At 34.6% G+C, this 19,960-nt stretch overlaps 1 protein-coding gene across 4 annotated transcripts in view; it reads right to left on the bottom strand.

Annotated features, from left to right (window-relative positions):
- Window positions 1–6,702: 6,702 nt before the first annotated feature.
- LOC138692596 (adenylate kinase 7-like) overlaps window positions 6,703–19,960 on the bottom strand; it is a 42,401-nt gene continuing 29,143 nt past the window's right edge. For 2 of the 4 annotated variants that reach the window (XM_069815602.1, XM_069815599.1), the window contains 3 exons: window positions 14,276–14,412; window positions 12,892–13,050; window positions 6,703–7,957 (listed from right to left, as the gene is read on the bottom strand). In XM_069815602.1, the coding sequence (XP_069671703.1) occupies window positions 7,802–7,957; window positions 12,892–13,050; window positions 14,276–14,412 (452 nt within the window). In that variant the 3' untranslated portion in view covers window positions 6,703–7,801. The remainder of the gene's footprint in view (window positions 7,958–12,891; window positions 13,051–14,275; window positions 14,413–19,960) is intronic. The other 2 variants (XM_069815600.1, XM_069815601.1) reach the window with 2 other exon arrangements.

The raw sequence follows: 19,960 nt of genomic DNA on the forward strand, positions 1-19,960 counted from the left end.
TGTCTGGCCACAAAACCAGGTGGCCCGGGTTCGATTCCCAGTCGGGGCAAGTTACCTGGTTGAGGTTTTTCCGGGGTTTTCCCTCAACCCAATATGAGCAAATGCTGGGTAACTTTCGGTGCTGGACCCCGGACTCATTTCACTGGCATTATCACCTTCATCTCATAACGCTAAATAACCTAAGATATTGATAAAGCGTCGTAAAATAACATAATAAAATAAAATAAAAAATATAACATATACAATAATAAAATAAACGTAAATTTAAACGTAAAATAAATGCAATAAACCTAGGACTATAAATAAGAACTATGCTATAATAACGCCTACTATAAGCAAAAGTAATTCTAACTTATAAGTACTTCTATTAAACCCAACTACTTAAGCAATTACAAGTCACCATAATTAATTGCATATCAACTTAATTAATTACATATCAACTTCATTAATTACATGACAATTTAGATATTACACTGCACCTACAATTAAATTTTTAGTCTAATCTTCTCAATCTTTCTTTAAATATATTGATTTTGAGAGAACCATCCTGAAAGATTGCCGCAGGTAAGCTGTTCCATTCTACTATTGTGCGGTTAATAAGAAATAATATACAGAAAATAATTTTGCAAATCATAAAACGGAAAAATTTTTGTTACTCTCACAAACTCTCTTTGATTACTGCCATTCAGAATTACAGAGCAAGTCAGACCTAAGTTACCAGCATTCTTACTTAGCCACAACGTTACTTTTTGACAGGTGGTGCATTGAGTTTACCTGGCTTCATGTTTACTTTAAGCCTGGCACTTTGAGCAGCATGCTCTAACAAAACAAACTTTCGAAGATACAAATGTGAGGTTAGAGTTGAGGCCAAGAAAAAGTACCTGCCACTTAGCACAAGAATTGAACATATTGCAACATTCTTCAATAAGAGGTTTGATTTTTCGCGAAACAATATGCGTATGCTTCGGACAGGATTTCAAACACAACTCGTACTATTTCCTCTTCAATAGATATGTTTCAAGGAGAAAATGTATTGCTGTACTGTGTATTTAACCATGATTAAAAATGTGCATTTCTCAATATAGTTCAGACAACTGACTAACTGAAATTGACAATGTAAAGTGCATACAGAATAAATTGTATTATTGGTTTATTGCAACAACCAATTAGAAAAACCCTCGCAATGTGTCAATGTGTCCTTTGCCAAGTTTAAAGCAAACAAGAGACTGGGAAAACCCAAAACGTCACTCACCAAAAATCAGTCTTGTGGCTCTGTAAGAATGCCAGTAACTTAGGTTTGAGTTGCTCTGTATAACACTCAGATTTTAGTGTTTAACAAGAAAAAAAGTGTGCTGAAGGAAAAGATAATATCGGTAACACTGGTTCCCGACTGGGAGAAATCCCCAAATGTACATTTATACAGCATGTTTTTCGTAATTATAAAACAGCACACAAATAGCTAAAACCAAATGTACAAAATACTTACGAGTACATCTTGATAATAAATTAAACTGGGAACAACATGTCAATAAAATTGAAGCAAAAGTAAACAAAAACTCACATATACTGAAGAGATTAGCTGGGAAGAAATGGGGAAGCTCACTGGACACCCTAAACAAAACATATAAAATCTATGTGAAACCAATATTAACTTATTGAGCAGAATCAATGGTAACAGCCAGAACCATCTATATACAGAGCCGGAACATTGAGTCGGCAACACTGTAATTAACTGTCAAGTGGAGGCCTACAATACAAAAGCACATGTTTGTGTTAATATCGATTTTCAATGTAAATGAATGTTATAACAAGTGTGTGTCGATGAAATTATGTTCCCCCTTGTACCAAACGTTTATTGTTTGTATTATAAACTAAATGCCTAAATGCATATTGGCGATAAAAGCAAGACAACAAATGAAAATAAAATGGTTGCAGTCTCTGACAATTTTTATGGTTAATGATGACAAAGTTTATTCTCATAATTTACAGTACATTCTAAATATTAAATATTGTATAAACTACATTTTTACAGTCTTACTGTGGTTTGTGGTGTATCAGAATTCTAGCCAAATTGTTGGGTCTCGCCTGCTACATATATCAATAAAGTTACCCAGTAGATTTTCAAGTTCGTTGTAAACAGCTGTTTTGTGATCCTATAAATGTTGCAGTTTTGTTGAAGATTCGGAATGCCTGCTATATGTCAGAACTACCTATAATTTGTAGATGCATACACTCGCTTTGTTGGTTTTAGGTTTGTTTGTTAATATTATTTTTTTTTTGTAATAAATTAGTTATAAAGATGTTTCTTTTCACTTAGTATTTACAGGATTTAAAATTCACTGAGTTTACGCTAATTGGGACATACTTACTTACAAATGGCTTTTAAGAAACCCACAGGTTCATTGCCGCCCTCACATAAGCCCACCATTGATCCCTATCTTATGCAAGATTAATCCAGTCTCTGTCATCATATCCTACCTCCCTCAAATCCATTTTAATATTATCCTCCTGTCTATGTCTCGGCCTTCCCAAAGGTCTTTTTCCCTATGGTCTCACAACTAACACTCTATATGCATTTCTGAATTCGCCCATACGTACTATATGCCCTGCCCATCTCAAACGTCTGGATTTAATGTTCCTAATTGGCACATATGTATAGATAATGTTTTGTTACATATTATGTTAAAGGTATGTTCCTGCAGTTTTTCATAGATCTTTTTACTTGGCCTAATTGTATTTACATCCTTATACTTTATTATAATATGTCAGCAGTTTTCTCTGTTTATATTTTTATTTTATTTTCATATTTTACATTCTTAGCTCGTTTTCTGTAGTTATATTTATTTAAAATTATATTTTTAAAAGTTTACAACAATTCAGAATAACAGTATTGTTGTGGTGACTGGCCAGGTTCAAACTAAAACTGGCTTCATAGGCATCTGAAATATTTATAGAAAAGCACGATGAAATTAAAATATATGTGATATCCTAGATCTTTCACGTCAGAGGTGAAACAACATAAAGCAGCAAAACATTGTCAGTTTACTAGCTACATAATGGTTAATTGATTGGAATAGGGTATTTCGAAAGTATGTCGTTATTTTATTTATTTTTGGTACAAGTAACATTTCTTTAAATATTTATTTATTTTCCCTTGCATCAGTAAAAAAAACATGTATGCTTTTAATTTTTTTAAGTGGCTGTATGCAAGTACTTACACGGTATTCTGAAGCTTAAATTAAAATACCATTTCGGATTCCATAATAAATTACGAACATCAGTACACTGAATATTGATCATATGCACTTTTGTATAAATTAATGTCGAAAATGCACACGTGACAACTAATTCAAAGCTCTAAAATGTCAAACGTCATGCTTATTTTGCCTCCGCCCGCCTTCACTCAGCGTTGCCAAACCTACCCATGCTCCGGCTTGTAACTGAAGATGGCTCTGTAACAGCTCAACACACTACAATGAATAAACTACAAACAATCCAGAATAGGAAGCTCAGATTAAGTAAATGAGCAGTCAAAACAATTAACACTAAAGCTGTGAGAATGTACACAAGCAATCTCTCAATTCAGAAGGAGATAGAAAATAAATCTTGCATTATGCGCACAAAATTAGCTGTTTTACCAATAGCACTTCAATCAAAAAGTACAGTACCACGGAACTTAAGCACACAACCAATATTCAGTGGCGTAGCGTCAATGTAAGCTAAAAAGCTCAGCTTCCCCAGTTAATAATAATTTCATAATAAACCTGCAGTTTATGAACAAAATTATTTATTAATTTTAATACAGTTTATATTTATGCGTTAAATATTGTGATGCGGCAGCTCAGGATGATTTGTGATGCAGCAGTAAACAAGAAGCCTGCACACACCAGCTTCCAAGCAGACTGGTTTCTTTCACTCATTCTTCTGTGTAACCCACCCCGCAGATTTTCCATCCCTTTCTAACTAACCTACCCTGCTCGCAAGGCACGGAAGAAGCTAGCTTTTACATTGAAAGTTTCAGAGTTATCCCTTTCATGAGTTGTGTTCAGTTGAAGGTTAGTGTGCATTGCGGCTGATATAATAAATAATGAGTGAAATAACAGTTCCTGACACCTGAATTTTTAGGACAATTCTATTATCAAGACTGACTTACGAACAAAAGTGCGATTTAAAAGACAAATGACCGTGTCTATGTGTTAGAGATATGTGTAAACCATGAAATCATATTTTACCATTTGAGGTCATGCCTTATTGGTGTTACTTACGAGGTTCCAACCAATCTTCGGACTACTGACTTGACATTGACTACTATTTATTTTAAGACTATATTTTTGTAATACGTTTTCTCATATGTACACGAAAGGCAACTTGAGTTAGCTTCCCCTGCTCAAAATTTCATGCTACGCCACTGCCAATATTCTTCCATAAAACTGAAACATCTATCGATCAACAAATATCTCGCTATCACCAATCTCATCGATGCTAAATAACCTAGTAGTTGATACAGCGTCGTTAAATAACCAACTAAAATAAAAAAACAAACCTCTGCAGAAAGATTGAAAAAATCAAGAAAGCATTTCAAATGGAAAACACGCAAGAAAATATTACAGCTGCCAGAGGGAAGTCAACAGAAGTAAAATATAAAGGCGCAAGGAAGCTGTAACAAAATTTAGGTTGATGCTGTCTGGCTCACCATCTACACATGATAGATATATACCAATCCAACAGATGTGTTTTGTGCAACAATTCTGACCACATCATGGACAAACAACACTTTCTGTTCTGCCCAGCCTTAAACCAACTGCACAACAGACTGAGGACCTTGTTAGCTTGTACCGGGAAGCTAGAGAGAAAATGACTTGATAGTCAATTCTCGCCATTGGAGAATAAATAACAATAAAAGGAAGTAAAAAGATGTATTCACCCAAAATCCGTTATTGATAATAAACTTTTCTGGGGCTTAAAGCTAGACTCCGGTATAGTTAAATAAAATTCAAGAAGTATAGCGAATTGTTCGGTTTCTTATCAACAGGACTAAAATTATAATGACTATGGAGTATTAGAAAATTATGCATATAATGTAATACTTTAAAATAGCTTTATTTATTGTCTTATTTATGTATGGCATACTGAAGTTGTATCCATTTGTCTGTGTATGTTAAACTTCGCTGTTTAACTTTGAATTACAATATAGACCTATATGAACGTGAAAGTAAGTATGCGATTGTTCTAGCTGGAGAGATAGAAAAACAATTCAATTCCCATTGATAAAATAGGTGCATATTTAAAAAACACGATATATATGCACAGATCAGGCACCATGTCTCAGTGGCGGATGGTGAGTTTGAAAGTTGAGGAGGCAGAGACGTGACTGATGAGAGGCTGCATTTTATGTACTAAAGATATTGGGCCTGTCACATACCTCATTACTATTACATACTTGTACAACAAATTCACTCAATGACCCTCTTCCTTCGTAAACTGATCAATTGGGTCACAACATACTGAACATTTACTACTAGAAGATACTAGAGACATCAGCATTTATTTCTAAACTATCAGTATTTAATATACTATGTAAATAATATATCTCGTAACACAAAATAAAAAATAACAGGAACACCTGCAAACAAAAAAAAAAAAAAACTGCCAACATAAAACAAAACTTTTACGCAGGGAGAGAAAACTAACAATACATGAACCCAAGAAGAAAGAAAGAGAAAAAGAGAACTTGCTAATACAGCCAGACATAGCCAAAACCAGTTGATAACTAGTCAGCGGTGAGTAGAATTTCTCCAAATTCACCTCCTCTTGTGGGTTCTAGTTAGGTTTAACTAACACTCGGCTAACTAGCTGTCTTATTGGTTGAATTACTGTTGTCATGGTTACCATAGAGGAGAGTCATATAATTGACTCTGCTGTCCCGCTCTCGCATAGAGACTGCAAGCTGCTCGAAGTTAATTGTACAGGTTACAGCGCTGTTTTTCTGGTACGAATTATTTGTGTTATCTATAGCGAGCAGGCATTACTAACTGATGTGATTGGCTTGACGTAACTTACTTCTTAGTCGTAGTTAATAGTAAAATTAATATAAAAGGGAAAATGTCCATCATTTGCTATAACTTGTCTATGATCTTAATTCAGTTGGAATTAATACTATCATATTGCATTCTGGTAGGAGAGATACGTCCTTCCTTGCCTCCCCTGAAAATCCACTGCTGCCATGTCTCACGAATAAAATATTAGTGCCACACCTTGCAATCAGAGACATTTTGTCGGATTTATGTAAAGAACTTTATTGTGAACAAAATAAAGAGGTCAAAAGTATTTCTGTACTACCACTTATTTCAACGAAGTGTCCCTTGTTTTCTCAGCTAACTGCAGTGCTTAATTATTTAAATTTGAGAACAAAGACTTTCTGTCTGAGTTTCCATTATGTGAATTTATTTAACTGCGTCTTTACAATTGCTTTATTAGTTTGAATAAGTTTCGTATCTCATGTATGCGTGATTGAGGAATAAATAACAGGCTTTTACAGAGATAGAGACACTTAGTTTTGATGTGAATGTTTCACTTTACCCCCTCATTCTTCGCATGTTCTTTCTACTACTTTTATTCTTGTTCTGTATGGTTCAGCGATTACTATGCTTGTTTCTGGTCTCCAGGTACTGGTTACTTAAGGGTTCAAGGAAGCAACGGGTAGGTAATTGATTTACAGCATACAAATATGTCTTTATTTGTAAATAAAAATTAATAAAGCCAAAATTCTATGCCCATGCCTGCCATTACTTTACTCTCAACTCTTAGTAACAGATATCACCTAAATATTGGGTAGACCCCTGACAGGGATTTGCTAGTACAAAGCCACCTGGTCTGTACCGAACCACCAACATACTACTGTACGAAGTGTACAAATTAACTAAGATCGTTGAGAAGATCCATCTGTTACTGGTATCAGTATTGCTCTGCATTAGAAATAAAAAACCAACTTATTTTTTCCCCCTGTTTATTTTTGTCATAATCAGTTGTTAACCAATTTATGTACAAAAGTGGCCATGGACTGTTCAATTATTTTATAGCTTTATACAGAAATTTTTCAAAGAAGGAAAAATAATATACACAGTGCCAGTAAACTCGGTGAATAATTAATAAATCATCAATCTGAATAACATAATAAATACCCGACATAAGTTACTAAAGTAGTAATTAAAAAACTCCAGTTCAAAATGAGGAAATATTTGATCTCTTATTTTGAAGCTAAAATTAAACCAGTTTCGTTATGTGAAGAAAATGTAACATTTAACATTAATGAACAATTAATTCTAATGTCCAAGTAATAATAGAACTAAAAATAACAACAAATATTACTTTTATATATTGAATATTATGACATTCATGTTTACTTAAATATCTTAGAACACGTATGTTTCCATACTCTTTTTATATTTCAGTTCATAATTTTTTCCGTGCTTTGGTGATTCTTGTTAATCCATATTATCTGTTTCTGAATTGTGATTTTCCATTTTTACTGCTCTGATAATTGTGTTTTATTGATTCATCTAATCTAATACCTTTTCCTAGATGTTCTTTTTCTGAATTGTCGGATTGAATTGTAGGTTGTATAAGTTGAATGAAGTTCAGGCTTCTGTTTAAGTAATCATTCACTGATTCAAACAAAGGCTCTTCAGTGGTGTCCTTTCATATAAATTCATCCCGTGGCTCATATCCTGGTTCTCCTCTAGATCCAATTGGTAATAGTTGAGAATAAAAACACTGTTCATTATGTCTATATTGATGAGATCTAAAAGTTGTGGTTTGAGTCTGTAGTACCTAGAGTGTCAGCTTTTATGAGGGAATCTTTGAATAGTTGAACAGCGTTCATCAAGTCTTCTGCAGCCTCCGCATAATCTGGTTGGAACATTTTGCCCTCAGGATTCTCACGAAACAAGTATTCAGCCTGTGTGAACAAAAACAAAACTTTATAGTGCATTTTCTGCGGGTTTTTACACACTTAGATCACATATCTGTTGCAAAAATAACACAAATTTTACAAATAAACACACCAAGGTGTCATTAGAATATTTTGTTTTGAGGTAGAGGTTTAAGAAACTAGCTTAGATATTTTATTAAAAAATACTCGCATACGGATCAAAGACGTAACCTTTAACAAAATCTGAGCTGAAGAAAATTGAAACACCCGAAATGCGTTTTCTAAGGGTGGTAGCTGAAGTTTCTTTAAGAGATCAAAAAAAAAAAAAAAAAAAAAAAAAAACTGTGATTACGTCAGGAATGAATTATAAATATATAACTTAAACGAAAAGATAGAGACGAATTAAAATAACTGGTTTCAACATAATACAAAGGATGACGAGAATCACATTCCTAAAATGATGCTTTATTATAGACCTTCGGGTCATAGAAATGTAGAAAGACGAAGACAACATTGGAGAAACTGTCTGCCACATATTCCAACGGGAGCAGAACGAGTCAGTAGGCCCAAGCCCTGAAGTTGATGATATTTAATGTTGAAATGAAGAGAAAATGTTTTAAAAACATAACATTTGTTCATACAAAAAGTTAGGATTCTTGAGATGTAGGCTATATGCGTTACAAACTTTTTTTATGTAAAAGAATACTCCTCACTACAGAGGTTCTTCTTCTGTCAGACAAGATGGCATTATAGCCACACTTCACTCTTTCCTTCCATTTATTAATTGGTTTGCTAGAGGCTAAAGGAAGACAACCTTGAACAAAAAACACCTGATCCTCCAGGCTGGGGATTGACACAGTGGGCCAGCTCCTTACTCATCATAAAAAGGGCAAATGCTAAAAATTTTAACAATAAGCCTCGGATAGGAAGGTTACAAACTTGAAAGTGTATATAATTTTTTTTTATCCAATGCCACCAAGTTGTCATTTGACATTTCTGGTCCCTCCTGGCAAGGGCTTGTTTGTAACCCACTTCTGGGGTTGAGGCACCTGGAAAGCGGAGTTATGCTGCTCCAATGATATTATGATAGGATGATTATGAAGAGCCAGAAGAGGTCTTAAACCTAAGCCTAACCTAATTTTCAGGCCATGGACGAACACAGGAACATTTCCCTTTAAGGAATCGAACCCGGGACCTCATGAACTGTAGTCAGAAGCTTTGACCACTAGCCCATGAGGCTGGTCGAAAGTGTAAATATAATTTGCTTTCCTGTTGTTGCAAGGATTGTTAATTTTGAAATAACAACAGAAACCAAGTTTAAAGGAATTACTGTAAATAATTAAAACTATGTTGTTTACATCTATTTTTAAATGTGTCTGTTTCCTGGTTGGGACAAATGACCTGGTTGGGGTTACTTCCGGGGTTTTCCCTCAACCAATTGAAACAGAATTGTAGGGTAATTTTCGACGTTGGACCTTGGACTCATTTCGCCATCATTAATTCACATGTCATCATCATCATCCATACAATAGCTCGGGTTAAGTTCACGGTGCAGTGTGCTGTACTTGTACAAGAGTGCGGCCGTTCGGCTACACAATTATTCACAAGAATAGGAGTGGTAAGCACAATAAGCCTTCGGGTCCCTTCTCCGTATAAGAAAAAAAAAAGTCTCTGTTTAACCCTAGAATATCAGTGAGGGGTACTTTGTGCCCACCTTCTCCAAAATTTATATTTTAAATATGTAATTGATATAATTAAAGTATAAAAATATTATTTATTGTCAGTTATGAATCCCTCTTATCTTACTGTGTTATTTTTTAATCCTTTTCACTGATAGTTTTACTAAATACGAAAATATGTGTAAGTGGACATAAAATATCCCCCCTTGTTGAAGTAATTGTTGGAAAATATACAATGACATTTCAGTTTCTCTCTTTTATTATAGTACATACTACTATTTGCTGATAACAGATGTCAAAAAATTGTTCAAAATTAAATATTTTTGTAGTGGTCACAAAGTACACTCCCTCCCCCTCCCCCCCCGTTAATATTGAATGTTACTTAAAATACCCTGGTGTTGCTAGGGTTAATGGAATTTCATAAGTTTTAATTAGCCTTAATATGGACTAAGGAAAATACAGTATATTGAAAATTATTATAATGTGCTAAACTCTAAAATATGGATCAATCAATCTTCTTAATGTATCCAGCTGTTTGCTGACAACCACTATAGTCCACTGTAGTCTATTCAGTTGTTGTTTTTCACGAGAAATGAGGGATATTTTGATCGTGTTCATTATAGATGCCTGTTGCTAGTAGCCAGAGGTGGGGTGTAGTCAATATATACTGCAAGGCTGTGTCTTCTGCAACTGATACTGATGATTTTAATTTACTTCTTTTGTAGTTTATGGATGGACAGTATAGAAGAATGTGTTCCAGATCTTCATCATGATTATTACACCACAGACAAGTAGAATTATCAGAAATGTGAAATCGGTGTAGGTACAATTGAGTGACAATGTGACCTGTTCTGGCTCTTGTTAAAAATGTTTGAACATGTCTGGGCAAGTTTTTGTACATTTCCAGGTCATTTGGTTTCTTTTGTACAGACTGTAAAATTTTTCCTTTGTCAGAAGACAGCCAATTATTGATCCATGGGTTTTTAAAATGAGACTTTGTAAAATATGGAAATATATGGAAAATAAAAATAGCATTTTTCAACTGTGCAGATCGTGATACACACAGATAATACAAAATATAATGGATTTTAACTTTATAAATACATATGCATTTACACAAAAATCCGTTTCCTGGTCATAACTGTCGATACTGATATCCTATCAGTCCTCACTGGATGACACAGCATCCTCAGAAAGACGGTATGAGGGCATGTTTGATGGGAAACAACAAAATTGGCCCATTTTTCATAAACGGACATTAAAAACTGTTGAAAGTAGGCTATCTGTTTTATCTTTCTCATGATTATGTTAGTCCGGCTTGGAGACAATTCCCAGTAGACCACGGGCAGTAGGTGTTTGCTTGCTGATCCAGAGATGTGATCAGGTATGGGTTCGATACCCATTTGGGCTGATTACCTGGTTGGGGTTTTTCTCAGGTTTTCCCTAACCATAATGAGAATGTCAGGTAATCTATGGTGACTCCTCTGTCTCATCTCACCAAATACCACCAATCCCATCAATGCTAAATAACTTATTAGTTGGTACAACGTCGTTAAAATATATTTCTCAGTGTCCTTCAGAAGAATATCTGGTTTTAACAAGATTGTGTTCCTGCGCATTTGGGAGAGAAGTAACTAATTTCCTGAATGAAAGATTCCATGGTATAGCCTAAAAATTGAAGTAAAAATCCGTAAAATATGCCAACATCTTGTATCTTCTATCTTTCCCTTCTCCCCTCGTCCTTCAACATCAATTCCTTAAGTATCTGAGAGGATGTTTGTAGGCATCAGCCAATAGAAGAGACCATCCTACAATATTGCCACAATTGTGAAATCTTCATTTCCACTTCGACTGCCAGCTAGGAAGGTTCCATAACACTAGCATTGCAGGCAACTAATCAGTCAATTTCTCTTAAAAGGTTTGAAAACTAGAAGTAGACCTGCTGGTATACTTTGTTTGCAACCAATTTTGCTCTAGCTGAGTTTTATTATATGTGTATGCACTATATCGAAGTACATATTTCGTAATACTGTCTTGTTATTTATTTCTCACCGAATATACTATCTACAATGTATTATTTCAGAAACCATATTAGCCTGTGTATTTACTTACTGTACAAGTTGCAGTGATTGGGCAACACCATACTTGTCTCTCTGTTCCCCTCATTCCCCAATGGCTTTCCTAAGACCTAGTTCTCCAGGTTTTGGTTTAATTTGTCAGGCTATAAACGGGTTACAACAAGAGCACACAGTGTGTGGCCAGCTAGATCACCTGACCTCAACTCACTGGATTTCTTTCTATGGAGCCATTTGAAGTCCAGCATGTATCAGGATGAAGGGAAAAAATTAAGACCTGACAAAAAGAATATAGATGAAATGCAACAGATCAGTCATGTGGCTTCAGAAGTGGGAAAAACCCGCTGATTGTCCTGATATTGTTACTTGCGTTTTCGCATTGAAACTCAAAGAATGAAGATGGATGTGTTCAAGAAAAATTATTTGGCTTAAAAAAAAAGAAACATTAAAAAGGAAGCCTTTTAAAAGAGATATTTTTGACAGGGTTACACTTCGTAGAGTTATTGCTTTGCTTTGAATGTTACATCTTCATTATTATGGAAGCAAATAACTTTCAAAATGTCTGGTAATCTTTCTGGGAAATAAATCTGAAAAATGTTTATTTGAACTTCTAATGAACTTAGTTCGCAACATTTGCTGCACAAGCCACTAGTAGCCTATGTAGTTGAAAAGTTTGTGACTAATGATTGAGTATTAGTAGTAGTTCATGATGTTTATATTTAAGAAGTTGGTAAAGAATGTTGCGGATTGTAATGAATGAAATAGTAAGGTGAGCTAGAAGTAGGGGGTATCAGTAGGGATAAGTAAGTAATGAAGATAGAAGAGAAATCAATGATGGATAGTCAATATGAAAATTATTCAATATATAGTACAAGATTAATACAAGAAAAAGTTAATACCGGTAACGGAATTGTAGAGAAAAAAGATAGGAATAGGATATTAATAAGGGATAAATAATAAATGTTGAGATATAGGAAGTGATAAGTGTAATGAATGGACATGGAAGGACATAGTTGATGAGTAAAGAAAGCGATGAATATGCGTTGGTCACTAAAATATGTCATAATGTGTAAAGATTGTAAATAGTGTAAGAACGGGAGTGCTAGTCAGAATACAGAAATGTGAAGGGCCAACAGAACCGATGTTGGATGTGAATAAATCATATCGTAACAATATGAGTGAGAACAAGTAAATATTGAGTTCATACTAAATAATCCACTGGATCTTCAGGTCGAATATGTGCAACCTCCAAAAGTCCTCTTGTAAGAGTTGGAAAAATATAACGCATGAGATAGTGACGAGCTGGCATCCCTTGAATTGCAAGCAGTTCTTCTTCTTCTTCTTTCAATGCATTTAGAAGATTTGCCTGAAAAAATTATTAAATATTGTAGTAAGCATAAATACATCTTTTTAAAATATTAGAAACCCGGATCTTGTTTGGAGTGTATAAAGGATGTAAATCTACAACACTAGACCTCCAATATTCATATATTTCCACCGACAGCCATTACGAGGAGTTTCCTTGGCCCTTAAAAACCCGTCACTGACAACCAGATTTAAATTAGTGAACTTCTGATCCACTACCTAGCATGTTAAATACAAGACTGTGGAGGAAATTATGAAAGTGTAAGTATTATTCACTAAATTTACGAAAATCTTTTATGCTACAGATTATACAATTTTTTTGATTAACCGTTCAGCCCACCTCCTTCATTACACGGATAAAGGTACAGTCACACGTCGCTACTTTTGCAGCGCTGCAATACAAAAAACTGCGCAACTCTCGTACTGCGACATGTGAACAACGGTGCAACCCGAAAAGTAGCGGCTGCCCGCAGCTTAAAAGTAGCGACATGTGAACAGGGTTCTCAGGGTTGCAGGCGCAGCATTTTTTATATCGGTTTTGTTGAAACTTTTGCTGCAGTTGCGACCAGTGTTGCCACCCAAATGTGCCAATGATACTTTTATTGTTTGGATATATTTTAATGTTACATGTGATGAAAATAAATTATTTGTAACAGTTATTAAATACACAACACAGTCTGAGCATAATTGCTGACGATATAATTCATTTTTTAAATTTTTCGTAGCGTAGTTTCAAACAGGAGGGTTGCCAACATTGATTACGTGAATATACTGTTGGTTATCATTTAAATATATAGGCGTTTTTAAAAGCTTCATAGTAAAAATAATGTCAATTTCTGAATACTAGTTAGGACAGAAAAGCAAATAATAGGTAAGGAAGCTTTCGCATGAGTTTCTTAATAATGCGAACATAACCACAAAATGTATATTGAGAAGTCAACACGGAGATGGAAACCTGCAGCATGACTGCGGCTGCAAAAGTAGCGCCTTGTGTGTGAACAGACTCGCAACCTGCAGTTGCAACTTTTGCAGCACTCGGGTTGCGCAGCACGAAAAATAGCATGCAGCACGCTACTTTTGGCTTACGTGTGAACACGACACGCAACTTTTGCAGCTGCAGTACAAAAGTTGCGCTACAAAAGTAGTGATGTGTGACCGTACCTTAATGCTACTGTTACTCTGAGAAATTATTCATAATAATTTTCTGGACTTTTCTATAGCCCTACCCATTCCTCCATCTTTGCTCGTTGCTCTTCAATAGCTCTCCTTATTAATTCTTCTTTTCGTGCCTGCTTCAGGAGTTCATTTTTTTTAATAAGTTTCTCTTGTTTCGTAAATTCATCATCTTCTCCACTTCTGCTACCTGAAATATGAATGAAAAGTTGATTTTACGTATTATAAACGCTTTGGGCCCCAATATTTGGACAAGAATTTTTATGTTTTTCTGTCTTTATAAGAAAAAGAACATAAAGATACAGTAGGTACTTGTAGGTTATATTTTCTACATTCACACTCATCGATGCTCTTATTGATCATTTTCACAATAGTAGATTTAAGAAATGTTCATAATAGGTTTGTATGTTTAACCAATAGTCTGAAAACTAGTTGAGGAACTGTAGCAAATTGAATGATTCAAAACACAATAGCCCGAATTAGAACAACATCACTGCAAGATCTGCAGTTTTAGTTTTGTATAAAACTAATCAACGTTTATTGTTAGTTCAGTAGGACATTATTTTAGGTCACTGGACAGAAAATATCCGAAAAGATACGCTCTCATTCCAAATGTCACTGCCATGTATATACCAGTACTGTTTTGTAGATAAATAAATACATCAAAGACTAGATGTAGTGAGAGGCGAATTCAGGGAGAATGACATAAGAGAAGAGAGTTAATTTTCAGGACACAGTGGAAAGCCGATGAAGCTGAGACATTTAAAAGGTGTGAGCAACTTAAGAATTCTTCATGAAACAGAAAAAACAGGCTGTTCCCAAGTATAGTACGGTAATTATATTAGCCTAAATTTTGCATAATTCACTGCTTAGGCCTACTATATTTTGAAGTTACCACTACAGTGTAAACTTCACTTTCTGTACTTATCAGATTATCAGGAAACAATTGGCATCCATACAGTCCTCTCTGTAGATTGCAAACTCAAAAAAGTTTCATATTCATTGTTCAAGAATTAAAACAGAAAATCAATATCCCGAATCTAAAAGAAAACTTACAAATTAAACCAAACCCTTTAACTCTATTAAATATAGATTATAATCTAAATTTAACAGAAGAAATACTGAAATCAGAAGTAAACACTGAAATACTGAAACAATTGTCTTTAGAGACAATTAATATTAGGTACCCTCCACAAAACTGGCTTCATTTATACACCGACGGATCCTTGATCTTCAGAGAACAAGGTGCCGGTGCAGGTGTTACGTGCTGTCTCTTCTCACTTTATAGATCTCTTGGATATGGAACAACAAGTTTTGATGGAGAAATCACTGCAATAAGTGAAAGTCTCAAGAATCTTCTCTGTCACATCAATAAATTTAAAAATGCAGTTATATTGTCAGACTCCAAAGCAGCTATTCTATCAATAGTCTCTAAACACACACCTTCATCTCAAACAGGAGAAATAAATAAAATGCTCTCTCAATTAATACCACTCAATAAAATAATTGTATTCCAATGGATACCATCCCATTGTGGAATCCTGGGAAACGAGAATGCGGATGCTTTAGCAAAGAAGGGCAGCACTGCTACTTACAGACCTGTTACTAAATCTACATATTACTCTGTGAAGAGATTTATTAAATCTACATGCTTAGACTTCAACAAACAAAATTTGATAACTCAATCCCAAGGGAAAAAATGGAACTCTCTGCATCAAAATCCACAGTTAATTCCCGATTTACCACGAAAATCGTCTGTAGCTGCATTTAGATTGGCAACGGACCATGATTGTTTGGCCAAACATCTGCATAGAATTTGAATATATCAGTCCCCTAACTGCCCATTGTGCAACTCAAACCAAGAAATGGATTCGGAACACCTCAAAATCTGTGCTTCAGTGGCTAGTCATGATAATATCTTTGAAAAATATTGGAGTGCAAGAGGTCAAATGATTTTATTGTCAAACGCCTGGCATTAGAAAACAACAACAACAATAGAATCCCTCATAACCGTCACCAATGAGACCAGACAAGTTCCGGATACGAGATTTTGCCGAATAATTGAATAAGTACCTATTTTAACAAATTACTTGTTCGTATTTTATAATGCCAACCTGTTGAAACTGCAGCCATATGAAGCTTATTTGTCAGTCACTTGATCAGAACTAAATAATATAAAACTGTGTGGATTTTCTTTATTAGAAAACATCACTTAAAACAAAAATACACTAATTTTCGGTTCGAATATTCACTGAATGAGCGTTGTTTTGTTTGAAGCCTTTAGGCGAGGTTTCCATCGCACATGCCAGTGTTGTTATAGGAAGACACCTCCATAATAAATCAGTCTCGTCTGCATTATATATTTGTTCCGCACTAACATTACTCTCAGACACAATTTTCTGCAACTGATTAATAAACTGATCAGCAGACACTTTGTTGGCATTCTTTTACGTCTAGTGTTCGGATTCCATGTCTCTCTTTGAATCTGTTAAGCCACCCAATGGAAAATCTACACTCCCCTTGCAGTTTCATTTTCTGGTGTAATTCCTTGACTTTTTCTTGTAGCATCAGCCCAGAAATGCACATTCCCTCAGATCTTTTAATTGTGAACCATTCGTATAGAACACAATCTAATTCTTCACAGTGGGACTGATGTACAGTTTTCCGATTTTCCGCATCTTTCGTAGATTCAGTGTTACTTATGAATCACTGGAGTTGACTGCCTTGTTTCTTTATATCGCGTAAAGTAGAACTTCCAACTTTATATTTGTCCATTAATTTGGACCTACTAACTCTCCTCTCTCCAATTTGTCGAGTAATTCAAGCTTTTGCTTCAGTGTGAGGATGTTTCTCTTGCACATAGTGGTAGTAGCCATGGTACTATCACACGGATAAAACTTTTACACACTGTGGGAACAGAGAATTTCACATTTTCCTGTTTAGACTCCTCCAACACTCCTTCGAAATGGGAGAGTTCAAGTGGTAAATTTAAAGATATTGTCTCTGTGCATTGTTTGCAAGACCCAAGCGGCAACTTACTGACGCTACCCAATCTATCCCAGGGACATAACGGAGATTTCTGTTTGTGTTTTCATGTGTGAACAATATAAAGAGTGAACACAATATGTGGCATGTGCGATCCATGAAAACCACTCACATCTTTGTCCGACTCTTCCCTTTCACATGAATGACTTTTTCTTTTTTGGCCTAGCCACAAGTGCTGTTGTTTTGATATTGCCAGTTATTTTGGTGCCAGATGCAAGGGATTTTACTGTATTTAGATTGTAATCATTATGGCTAAGCATTATTGTAATGTTGTCTTTTACGAACTTAATTTTGTATCGAAAATGTTGATTGCCTCACTATAACCTAAGATTCATATGTGGTATAGCAAAAGCTTACAACCTTTATGCACCCACCTCTTCTCTTGGTATTTTTCCTGGTCTAGGTTTGTTTCCATGAGCTATATATGGTTGTTCAGAATTCCTTTTGTGTTTCTTCTGATTCCCCTCCACTTTAACATATTAACTCTTCATATTTCTATCATCACAAAGCTTTGGACTAACTTTCAAGCATGCAGTGTCAGCCATTACTACTAAACGTTTACAATCTTCTTGCTCCCACACAACAATATAAACAGACAAATATAAGGTTAGCAAACATTAACTCCATACATACATTCCTCAAGGCTTCTACAACCTTCCTGCATGGAAACATGCCTTTGAGAAAAAATGCAGGTTACAACCTGTTTGGTGAATGAAGTTTAGACCATTTTCCTTACTTTATTAGCAATGCACGCCATAGCAAAGCCAAGTCTGGCCACTACAACATCTGCTGCCTCTGAAAAGTGATGTACTTATAGAACCACTGAGTTAACTACTGTTACGCAACAATGAAAGAATGAGAAGCTCTCTTGCAGAAGAAAATAAGATAGAACCATGTGCAGTGATGATATCCGACTATTTTATCCCGAGACGGAAGGTGAGTAATGAAACAGTGAAGGGGATTAGATAGAGACAGAATATTTCCTCTATGATAATGCTTTGCACTTGCAAAATATCATCAGGGAAAGTATATATTGCTCACAAATTGAAATCGGTATTTCTAAATTTTGGAAAAATTTTTAATGATGTCCTTTTATGCACACCTGTCATGATTTGTATAGCTTTCTTTTGGAAAACAAAAATATGTTTGCTTCAGATGAGTTGCCCCAGAATATTAATCCATATTCATGTAGAATGTACTGTATGTCATGTTAAGTGTGTTATCACCAATGGAAGATAAAGATCTCAATGCCTAACAGACAGAACCTCAGTTTAGGAGTAACATATTCTATGTGTGTTTTCTAGTCCAAGTGATTATCTGACTCCTAACCAAGAAACTTTGTGTTTATAGATGCTTTGAGATGAGTTCCATATTTAATCTAATATAGTAGGAAAGCTGATGACTGTTATGTGTACTAAATTTGATTACACTGGTTTTATTAATAATACCGTACTGCAGTCTTACGATGGTGACTAGTAATTTCGAACTAGAGCTCTTTTATGCCTGCTGCACACGCGCGGAGCACTTTTACCTGTAAACATTGTTAAAGGATGTACAGATCTTAGAACACAGCACATCATGACGGAACAGAAACACTTAAATCTTTCAAGGAAGAGTGGAAGATACAATATTTATGCTTCGAACATGGTGATGAAGTCCAGTGTTTGTTGTGTAAAAAAAAAATATCATTTGCAAAAAAAAGCAAACATAAAACGGCATTATGAGACGCAACATGAAAAGAAAATATAGGCATTATTCAGGAGAAGAGAGAAATAAATTGATTTCGGAATTGACATCGAAGGTAAATTAATTTACATTTGGGTCAGTAGATTGTACCTAGATTCCTTTTATTTCTTTATTTTAAATGTATTGTTGATGTTTTATTTGTTGCTTGTTTCTGGATATTTACTTTTATTAGACTTCGTGTTTCTTTAATTTAGAAATAACATTTTATCTTTGATTCCACTTTAACTTATACTATTACTAAGCTCAAAAAGCTAATTCACTTTTATTCTAATAACTATTTTCAAGATTTTGAGCAAATATGAAATAAAAATTTTGAAAACTTTGATGCAAGGAGCTTTTTTAGTAACGTCAATATAAAATATAGCCTACTTAAAAATATAATTTCAAAACTATTAGACCTAATTGCACCAAATATTGTACAGATGATATTATTATAGATCTGTTTATATAGTTTAAATTTCACAAATTTTGGCCGAAAATTGTGGAAGTTTTAAAAATCATACATATCCCCTTAAATGATTGACCCCAAAAATTACGATGGCTCTCAATATCTTAATTTAATCAATTTGTTTTTTCGTGTTACTTGCATCTCACAAATCACTCTAAGAAAACTCATTACATAATCATGACTGGAGAGTAAGGACTACATTTTCACAATCACACAATCAATATACTTTATTTCAATCAATAGGCCTATTGTCATTATTATTTTTTTCAACAAATACTCAAAAGTACTTAGAGACCACACACGTCGAGCAGGTAGACCCTATTAGTTTCTCCTAACCAATGAAGTGAAGTATTTACATAATAAATACTTGCTTTTAACAAGAAAATGGTTTACATACTTTTCCTATTTCTCTTTTTGTTCCGGAAAAACCCTTCCCTTTGCGATTTGTTTATATATGTACATGTATATTAAACAATTGAATAATTAGCCCTATTACATA

Source organism: Periplaneta americana, chromosome 17 (genome assembly GCF_040183065.1).
Source record: "Periplaneta americana isolate PAMFEO1 chromosome 17, P.americana_PAMFEO1_priV1, whole genome shotgun sequence".
Lineage (NCBI taxonomy): Eukaryota > Metazoa > Arthropoda > Insecta > Blattodea > Blattidae > Periplaneta > Periplaneta americana.